The sequence below is a fragment of the Petaurus breviceps genome, unplaced genomic scaffold, assembly GCF_028583685.1.
Source record: "Petaurus breviceps papuanus isolate PSGF00001 unplaced genomic scaffold, PetGlider_PUasm1.0 428, whole genome shotgun sequence".
Taxonomy (NCBI): Eukaryota; Metazoa; Chordata; class Mammalia; order Diprotodontia; family Petauridae; genus Petaurus; species Petaurus breviceps.
In genome coordinates, this window is record NW_027186331.1 from 3,172,072 (window position 1) to 3,182,441 (window position 10,370).

The following is a 10,370-nucleotide window of genomic DNA, read 5'->3' on the forward strand; positions in this document are numbered from 1 at the left end:
AGAGAGAGAGAGAGAGAGAGAGAGAGAGAGAGAGAGAGAGAGAGAGGTAGGGAGTACCAGTTTGCCCTAGTGTCAAAATTATTCCAAACTTCTTCCCAGGGTTGTCTGGGAAGGGAAGGTCATTCCCCCAGAGCCTGGTAGATGCAGCCCCAGTTTTTCTGGAAGCTTCTGATGTCCTTTCATAAAAGATACCTTGGTTTGTGAATTTGAAAGTTGTGGAGACAGAAACAAGATTTGGCCGCTGATGGAATGTGTGGGGTGAGAGAAGTTGACCATGACACAAAAGTACATGAGTTGCCCATCCCTCAAGCTTCCAGTGCACCCCCACCCCCATCTCCGGTATGTGCCTAAATATTTATCATTTCTCACACCACAAAAATATAAGTTTCTCAAAGACAGGTACTGTTTTTTTTTTCTGGTATGAATTCCCAGAACTGGGCACAGTTCCAGGCACATGGAACTTAACAGATGCTTATGGAAATACTTGTTTTATTTCACAAATTAAAAATAAAATCAATAACATTTTAAAATGCTTATGGGCTAATTGGGTCAGTTTCTAGCTGTTCTCCTCACCCCCTCATTGCCTGGGGTTCACACTAGCTCACAGCCTGGGGCCAGAGCTGGGGAGGGGGTTTTTCTCCCAGCACGGAGCCCCTCCCTGACTCTGGCCTCTTCAGAAGGGCCTGGGCTTCCTCAGTATGACTAATGTTAGCAGCTGGATGGAGCTGTTCTTTGAGATCCTCCCTCCTCCTTCCCCCAGCCCCAGCACTGGCCCCCTGCATTTTGGAGCTAAGGAAACTGAGCTCATGATTGAGGAAGTAAGATCCCCAGATGTCTATCCTTCATTGTCCCAGCCTGGCCCAGAGGACTCTCCTTCCTCTGGCCAAAAGCCCCTCAAACACATTCTTTTTTCCCTTAAAAAAACTTTCAAAAATTATGAGCTTTAACAAACATCAAGAAACATGAACATTTCAACATACAAAGAAAAATAGATTGTGTTTGAAACAGTAAACTGCTAATGTCCCTTTCCCAAAGTGCCTGAGGGCAGGTCTGAAACCAGAGATGAGCCTTGTTCCGATTCTCTGATCCACACTTTCTGGGGGACTTTGAGCAGGTCCCATGATCCTTTAGTGCCCCAGATTCTGCAGACCTTCTCTGGCAGAGGGATGAAATCGCAGCCTTGGCACTCTGGCTGCTGGGCACACCGGTCTGCACAGGCCGCTCCTGGCCATGCCCCATGCCTGGGCTGTTCTTCTCTCCCCGCCTCCCCCTCCTGGCCTCCCAGCTCTCTTCAGGACTCAGTCAGTTAAGATCCTACCTTCTATAAGAAGTCAATTAATAAACAGTCATTAAAAGGAAGGGCAAATCCTTCCCTGACCTCAAAGAACTCAAGTCTATGGGGGAGACGAGCAAGTGATTCCGACAAGCAAGACAAGTTGGAATCGTCTTAGAGAAGGCAGTAGTGGGAGGGCCATTGGACAGTGGGGTTTTAGCTGGGACTGAGGGAGCCAGGGGATCCAGCAGGGTGAGATGAGGGGAGAGCTTTAGGCATGGGGGCCGGCCAGAGAAGGGGCTGGCCTTGGCACCAGGACATGGAGGGTCTTGTCTGAGAACCAGCCAGGAGGCCAGTGTCTTCGGATCTCTGGGAAAGTGGCTGCCAGTCAGGTATAAAAAGACCTGGAGAGTGACAGGCCAGGGCTTTAAAAGCCAAAGAGCAGATTTTATATTTGGTCCTGGAGGCGATAAGGGACCAATGGAATTGCCTGAGTAGGGGGCCAAAGAGCAGATGTGCCCTTTGGGAGAATCACTGGGACCCCTGAGTGGAGGGTGGGCTGGAGTGGGGAGAGAGTCGAGCCTGGGAGGACCACCAGGGAGCTTGATGTGACGAGGGTCTGCACCGGGCTGGCAGCAGTGTCTGGAGAGAAGAGGGATTACATGAGAGAGGTCTGAAGGTTGACATCGACAGGCGTTGGAGCAGACTGGACATGGGCAGTGAGAGAGCCGACAGCAAGCTGTGCCCTGGGAGGACGGTGGAGTCATTGCCAGGAGTGGGGAAGGTCTGGGAGCTGCGTTTGCCTGTAGGGCATTTTGTTTGAGCCATTGGTGTTTGCAGGCTGTGCCCACTTTGGATTGGAAGCTCCTGAGGGCTGGGACCATCTTTTGACTCATTTTGTATCCCTGGCACTTAGCACAGTGCCCGGCAATGCATTTTTGTTGTTTAGTCATGTCCGACTTTCCATGACCCCATTTCTTGGCAGAGATACTGGAGGGGTTTGCCATTTCCTTCTCCAGCTCATTTTACAGATAAGGAAACTGAGGCAAAGAGGGTTAACCGACTTGTCCAAGGTCACACAGTTAGTAAAAGTATCAGGCTGGATTTGAAGTCAGGTCTTCCTGACTCCAGGCCTGGAGCTCTATCCACTGAGCCACCAACCTCCCCAATAAGGTACAAGCACCTGATAGACAGTCAATACTTGTTGACAGACTAGCCACTACGCACCCCTCCCCCATTCCACTGAAGCCCTCTCTTATAACAAGTACAGTTAAGCAAAGAAAATCCCCGAATTGGTCACATCTGAGGACCTACATCTCATTCTGTATGTAGAGCTGGGAGGCCAGCCAGCCACCCCCCCCCACCCGCCCCACTCGGGGGCCAGCATGGGGAAGGGGGATATGAAAGGTCTCTGAATCACCTCTTTGACAGTGATGGCATCTCAGATCCAGCAGCTGCGACCCAGCCCAGACCTTCCTCTGGAGCGGAAATAGCTGGGGGCTGACTTGGGAGAAGTCTGTCCCCTGGGGAGGCATGGCCAGCTGGCTTCTCCTTGGGATCTGAGGTTTCCAAGTGAGCTTTCCCAGGTTTGTCCTCCCCAGTGGTGGCCAGAGGCACCAGCTGCATCAGCAACGCCTCCCTGCATCCCAGGTGTAGCTGGCAAGGGCAGTGCCCACTGCCCTCCCTGGCCTGGTGCTTGGACTGGCCTTCCCCATCCCCCTCTTCCCCACTCAGGGCTTTGGGGTCTCTGGACGGAAGAGTGTGTCAGGTTCCAAGGTGGGCTGGGGAAGTGGGAAGGGGCCGTCCTTCAGCGTGAGCCAGGGTAGAGCAAAATCTAGGAGGCCCCTGACTGGGGACTGCTCTCTCAGCCCACATCCGGGGGCCCATGCATCTCCCTTTAGTGATTTTCCCAGCTCCATTTGGCTGGACTCCTGACTCCTGTGGGCACAGCGCAGGAGCCTGTGTGACTATTGTAAACCAACAGCCGTGGTCCCAGACAACATGCTGAGCTTGTGGGAGGCGAGGGAGGGATGGGAGAGCTTTCTGAGAGCCAGGCTCTGTGGTGCTGGGCCCAGACAGAGCCCCGCTTCCCGGGCTGCTGTTCCCACCGGAAAAAGAACCGCCTTCCTCTCTCACACTAGCTGCACACTGTACAAAGCTTAATACCCCATAGATGCCGGAGGAATAAGGTTGTTGATCTGCTCCGCCCCCAGCAGCAGGAGCCCGGCGGGGAAGAAGCTGGCCTCAGGCCTTTGCCTCGCTCTCACCGCGGCTGGGCCTGGGGCCCCGTGGTAGAAGCTTGGGGGAGAGGGGACGTGAAAGCCAGGTGCTCCCAGGGAGGAGGAGGGAGCGGGTGGGTGGGGTGCACCCTGGGAATTCGGGGATGTCTGGATGCCTTTTGTCAAGCCTGGAGAACCTGAGGTCCTGGGGTGTGTGTGTGTGTGTGTGATTGTGAGTGTGTATGAGTGTGACTGTGTGTGACAATGTGTATGAGTGTGACTGTGAGGCTGAATGTGAGTGTGACTGAGTGTGTGTATGATGTTGTGAGTGTGCATGTGTATGTGTGTGACTGTGTTTTGAGTGTGACTGAATGTTCGTGCATGTGTGTGTGAGAGTCACTGTGTGTCTGTGAGTGTGAGACTGTTCGTGTGTGCTCTCAAGAGCACCAGTGCAGGGGCCCCTTGAGTTTTCAGGAGCTGATCTATCTGCCAACAAATTGCTTTCCACTTTCGGGAAGCCCAGAGTGACGCTTGTCAGACCCTGTAACCTCATCCTGTCCTTGCTTGTGTGGGGTTCTGGCAGTCCCTTCTCCTCTGCACCTCAGTTTCCTCAACTGTAGAATGGGTGTAATGACGCTTTTGCTGGCTCCCTCACAGGGAGCTCTGCTGACCTGGTGTTCTAAGAGGCTGCTTTGCTCTCTTCCCGGAGGTCTCCTCCCTCACCCCAAAACATGTCCTTTCTGGCCTTGGCCAGAGATGGGGAGAAGATGAACATGGTGAAGCCTGGGGAAAGTCTGAGCTCCCCTGACCCTCCTGGGGAGGGGGCAGATCCCAGCCCAGAGCAGAACTCAAGCCAGGGAATTCAATGTCCAGGGGGTGGGTGGGTGACTCTTGGGCACTGGTACCCCTATAGAGCAAGGCCCAAGTCTGCAGACAGAGAATAGTGTCTAGCTTCTACTGAGAGCAGATGATGAGAGAAAGAGACAGATGTGAGAGCCACAGACTCTTGTGTCTTGTTACAAACAGCCCTGTCTCTTGGCTGTATAGAGAACCCAGGCTTGAGAGGCAAGCCTGCCCTCCCCTTGCCCTCTGGCTCTGCCCCTAATTCACTCTGTGACCCTCAGCATTTCTGCTTTCTGTGCCTTAGCTTCATTGTCTGTAAAAATAAGGAGGCTGATTCTCACCAATTCCTGAGGTGTGGTGTCTTTGAAAATTGGGAAGCAAAGGCCCAGAGAGGGGCAGGGACTTTCCTGGGCTCACACAGCAAAGGAAGTCAGGTTTTGTGACTCCTAAGACTTTTCAATGTTGCTGGCTCCCAGTGCCACCTCCTCTCCTCCTCTCCCCACAGCCTTGGCCATTCACCTCCCAAGCCTCTCCCCAGGGGCACTGAACCTCTGTGGAGACTGGGGAGAGGAGGAAGAAAGAGAACCTGGTCAGGAATGGGGGTCTGGGAGCTCGAGGAGGAGGGAGGAGAACAGGGACCTGGTGCCTATTTCCAAGGAGAAACAAACATCTGTCATCTCAAATATCAGAAATCTCTATGTGATGCTTTCCAGGGCCTGGCCCTCCAACAGAACAGGATGGGGAGGGCAGGGAGTCCACAGCTGGTTGCCATCAAGTGCGGAGAAAAGGGAGGCAGCCTGGAGAGTTGGGCCACGTCCTCTTCTTCCCTGGAAAAGTGAGTCAGCTTTGCCTCCCCTCTGACCCAGGGTCATTTTCCTGCCTCCCCCCCCTCACTCTGACCCAGTCAGCCCTTCTCAGGGCCTGGCTAGAGGCTGAAATCCAGCCAGCCCTTAGAGAGCATCTCAGCCAGTGCCCTTACTTTATAAAGGAGACTGAGACCCAGAGAGCTTGGAGAAGGCCACCCAGCCAGTGGCGCCCTTTCTCTTTCACTAGTAAATCATTTGGTATGATTTGTATAAAACTTCATCCTTTTCCAAGTTCAAAGTGCTTTCCTCAGAATCCCCCTACTATGAGGCACATAGGGTAAGGAGTAGTAACCTATTTGGCAGAGGAGGAAACTGAGGGGGGAGTGGGGAGGGAGGGGGAGAAACAGAGAGAGAGACAAAGAGGGAGAGGGAGAGACAGACAGACAGACAGACAGAGACAGAGAGAGACAATGAGGGAGAGGGAGAGAGATAGAGAGACAGAGACAGACAGACAGACACAGATAGAGTCAGAGAGAGACAGAGACAGACAGAGACAGAGAGACAAAGAGGGAGAGGGAGAGAGAGACAGACAGAGTCAGAGAGAGCGACAAAGAGGCAGAGGGAGAGAGAGAGAGAGACAGACAGACAGAGATAGAGAGAGTCAGAGAGACAGAGACAGAGAGAGAGAGAGAGAAAGAGGGAGAGGGAGAGAGAGGGAGAGGGAGAGAGGAGGGAGAAGAAAGAATGGCTTTCCCAGACTCCCCCAGCTAATTAATGTGAATACTGTCTCTCAGAATCTCTTGACCCTAACCCTAGAGCTTTTTCTCTAGCCCTCCTCACATGCATGAAGAGCTTTCCATACAACACCCCCCTTCCCTGGTTGGGAAAGCACCATTCCTTGCTCCCCCCAAGACAGACCTGGTTGTAAAATCTCTTCTAGAAAGAATACTGGCCTGAGTATCAAGGCCTTAGTATTCAGGCTGCCTAGTGACCTTCACTTGCTGGGTGGGATGGTGGGTAGGTCACTTTCCCATCTGGGCCTCAGTTTCCACATTCTTCTTGAGGAGGGTCATAGTTTGCTGCTGTGCCTCATCCATAGGCCATGGCAAGATCAGAAGGTGGAAGGGCACATTAGAAATGGTGTCCCTAGGAAACTCAAGGCTCTAGGAAGTGCGAGAGCCAGGGTGTTTGTTACAGAAGGAAGAGGGCTGACTTTAGAGTCCAGTGAGCTGGGTTCGAATCCTGGTTCTGATTCTTAATTCCTCTATGACCATGGCAAATTGACTTGGCCTCTCTGGGCTTCAGTTTGCTCATCTATAGAATGAAGGTCTTTGGACAAGAGGCCTCTGAGGTTCCATGTGGCTCTAAGTTAATGCCATCAGGGCTAGATCTGCTCCTGTTAACAGGCAGCCCCTGCAGTGTGGACAATCCTGTTTTTGCCTGCTGTACCTTCTCTGGCAGGGGCAGGCAGGTGTGGGCATGGTCCTGAGGAGGAAGCAGCTAATGTCTGGGGACACCACTCACCTCCCTGCATGAAACTCCGGGCCTAAAATGGCAGAAAGTCATCCTCTTCCACCCTGAGGAAAGGGTTGCACCAGGTCCGGATGCAGCAGATTGTTTTCTGGCCAATGATTGAGGGAAGAAGGCTCCCACAGGGGCTGGGGTTCACTACATAGAGGTAGAACAAAACACTACAGACGAGCAGACACAGCCCCGCCTTGGTCACGATTGTCCAGGGTTTCCTGAGGGGAAAGGAGGGAAGAGAAGAAGAGAGGAGGGAGGGCTGAAGGCCCGCCCTGACTGCTCCCCAGAGGCGGGCACACTAGCCTGATGTAAAAAGCACAGGGCATGGAGAAGAATCCCGTCTGTCACCGTGTGGGACCTTGGGTGAGATGCTAATAAGCCCTTCTTGGTTCCTGTTACAGAAAATAAGAGACTGACGATGTTATCTAAGCTTCCTCCCAACTCTGACATTCCATGTTCTATGTTCTAGTCCTAACATTTCATGTTCTGGGCTAATAAGCCCTTCTGGGCCTCAGGTTCCTGTTACAGAAAATAAGAGACTGACAATGTTATCTAAGCTTCCTCCCAACTCTGACATTCCATGTTCTATGTTCTAGTCCTAACATTTCATGTTCTAGGAGCTCCTCCAGCCCAGATATGTTTGGTTCTGACTCTGACATTCTGTGTTCCAAGGCTCCTCCCACCACTGACATTCTATGATCCTATAACTTTGGGAGGTTTGGGGAAAGATAATTGAATTTCCAAGGAAGAGAAGTGCAGACCCCTGCGCCCAATACTTTCTAGGTACATGAGAGATTGGGTTAGGAATTCTGCTCCTGAGGAGATCAAGAATTAGCCCATGGGTTATACTCTCAGCATCCACCAGCTATGGCTAGAATGTTTCCATCAGTGAACATGACAGTTTTAGCATTTCAGAGAGCATCTGGCCCAATCCCCCAGTCAGTGAAGGAATCCTTTCTGAAACGTTCATGACAGGGGGGCCATCCAACCTCTACTTCAATCCCTCCAGTGACAAACAGTTCACTGCTTCTAGAGGCTGGCCATTTCCTCGTTGGAGGGTCCTAATCATTAGAAAGCTCTTTTTCTTGCTAATTGGATGTCTACCATCTGTTGACTTCTATTTGGTGCCTGTTTCTGCCCTGTGGGGCCCAGCAGAAAAAGGAAAATCTTCCGTGCACTTAACAGTCATTTAAGTACAGGAAGCCAGCTACCAGGCCCTCTCTTCATGCTAGAAGTCTGGGGTAAATGTGCCCAATTTGTTGATCCTTCTATAATATGTTGATCCTTCTATAATATGATCTTAAAGCCCTTCAGCCATCCTGGCTGCCCTTCTCTGGACACTTTCTAGTCTATCAATATCCAGGGCAGAGGACAGTATCACCTCTTGATTCTTGGACACTCTGACTATCAATGCAACCTAAGATCCCATTGACTTTCTTGATTGCTAAGTCATATGAACCTTGAAGTCCACTGAGATCCTTAGATCTTTTTGAGGCAAACTGCTGTCTCCCTATGTTTAACTCATGAAGGTGATTAAAAAACAACTACCCAAACCCTCAAGTGTATGACTGCTTTTTATCCCTATAAAAAGCCCTTTTATTAGATGTAGCTCAATGTTCTAGCCTGCCAGAGTCTTTATTTGGACCCTCATTCAGTAATTCAGTGTATTAACCATCCCCTAGTATTCTGTCCTCAGCAAATATCATCTACACTTTTATACAGGTCACCCATAAGAATGTCAAGCAACAGAGGGCTTAGGATAGATCCCTGAGGCATTCCACTGGAGACATACCCTCCCTTACCCACTCCCCACCCTGCCACTGGAGATATACCCCTCCTCCCAACTGGAGACATGCCCTCCCCCACCCCTACCACTGATATTTGTGTGTCTTATTTAGCATGACAATCACCAATGGGTATCAAGGCTTGTTGAACATCCCCAGTGAGTACATTGATATGATGGTGACCCAACCATCCTTGAGTGTCCTTGCCCTTGGGGATGAGTTTCCCATGGAATGGAGAATTTGTGTATGTTGGGAAGACCAGCTCCACCTACCAGGACAAGCTCTGGTTGTCTTCTCTTCCAGGAGAGGGTGGTGGTGGTGGCTAGGGAAGGAGGAGAGAGGAAAGAGCTTAGTAGGGGCTGAGAACTGAAAGACAGTCCAATTCACCGTCCTCCATTTTAACCTGAGGCCTGGAGACTTAAAGTGATTGAGGATCCCAGGATTATGGGGTTTGAGTTGGAAGGAGCTTGGAGATTGTTTAGACCAAACTTATTTTACAGGGAACATGGGCTCAGAGAGATGATGGCCCTTTGATTCTAACCTTGACTTCCCATTCTTTACTTTGAATGTCCGTGTGTGTGTCAAAGTTCCTTTTACACACAGACAGCCCATGTGCTCATTATAAACCCTTCTTACTAATTCATCAAAACTGGCCCCCTAGGGGGACAACATCCAAGTAGAAAAAGTGTACTTCTCATTAAAAGACAAGGTTAAATCTGGGCATCTGTGAAAGGACACTGAGCCCAAAGTCACTTTCACTCCCTAACTTTGTGATTGATTACAACAGTCTTGGGTACAAGAGTTTAAGGGATTATGTGATATTAGGCAAGTCACATAATCAGTCTGGGACTCAGGAACCTCAGACCATAGAACATAGATCAGAGATGAGAAGGGGCTTAGAGATCGCCAAGCCTAATGGTTCTTAATCTGTGAAACATAAACCCCTTCTCTCTCTCTCTCTCTCTCTCTCTCTCTCTCTCTCTCTCTCTCTTTCTCTCTCTCTCCCTCTGTGTCTGTCTGTCTGTCTCTTGGTCTGTCTCTCTATCTCTGTCTCTCTCTGTCTCTCTCTCTCTGTGTCTCTCTATCTGTCTCTGAGTATGGTTCATGAAGCTTTCTGACATTAAAAGGGGGTCTCCAGGACTTCATATTTGAAAAAGTTGGGAAATAATGTCCACACTTCATCCCCTCTCCCAGAAATTATTTTGTTCAGTCATTTCATTCACTTCTGACTTTGTCCTGACCACATTTGGGGTTTTCTTGGCAAAGATGCTGGAGTGATTTGCCATGTCCTTCTCCAGCTCATTTTCCAGGGAGAAAACTGAGGCAAATAGGGTTACATGACTTGCCCATGGTCACTCAATAAGTGTCCTGATGCTGCATTTGAACTTAGGTCTTCCTAACTCCAGACTCAGTGCTCTATCCACAGCGCCACCTAGCTTCCCAGATTTTTACTGATGGGGAAAACTGAGGTCCAGGCAAGAGGAAGTTACCCAATATCATGCAGGGAGTTAATGACAGGGCAGACCTGCTCTGCCCTTTTCCCTGAGCCCACTGGCTTCCCTGGCTTCCACTGAATAAATTGATGGGGGCAGGGAGGGGTGGAAAGTATGCTCACCTTCTTCTCCTCCATAGGCAAGCCTTTCCTGGTCAGAGTTTGGCTCTGGGCCTTGTCCCTATGCAAATCCAAGATAGCAGAGACTGTTCCAAAAACCCTGGGAAAACCAGTTTTCCATGGGCATAGTTCTGTTCTCCCTAGATATGTAATTGGGGGGGAGGGGGTCCTGGGATGAAGGTGGCAATGGTGTCTGTCATGCTGCACCCCTCCCCCACTTCCTTTACTCTCTGAATTGTGGGTGGGTAGGGTAGCCAATAAGGCAGAGCAGCCCCTGCTCTGCAGCTATCGGGGGGGGGGGGCCCCGGG

General features: G+C 50.8%; 1 protein-coding gene across 1 annotated transcript in view; it reads right to left on the bottom strand.

Moving 5' to 3' along the window:
- Nucleotides 1-3,742: 3,742 nt before the first annotated feature.
- CCDC188 (coiled-coil domain containing 188) overlaps nt 3,743-10,370 on the bottom strand; it is a 19,355-nt gene continuing 12,727 nt past the window's right edge. The window contains exons 7-12 of the mRNA XM_069100793.1: nt 10,289-10,346; nt 9,940-10,147; nt 9,100-9,106; nt 8,722-8,771; nt 6,666-6,883; nt 3,743-5,162 (exon numbers count right to left, since the gene is read on the bottom strand). Of these exons, the coding sequence (XP_068956894.1) occupies nt 6,688-6,883; nt 8,722-8,771; nt 9,100-9,106; nt 9,940-10,147; nt 10,289-10,346 (519 nt within the window). The 3' untranslated portion in view covers nt 3,743-5,162; nt 6,666-6,687. The remainder of the gene's footprint in view (nt 5,163-6,665; nt 6,884-8,721; nt 8,772-9,099; nt 9,107-9,939; nt 10,148-10,288; nt 10,347-10,370) is intronic.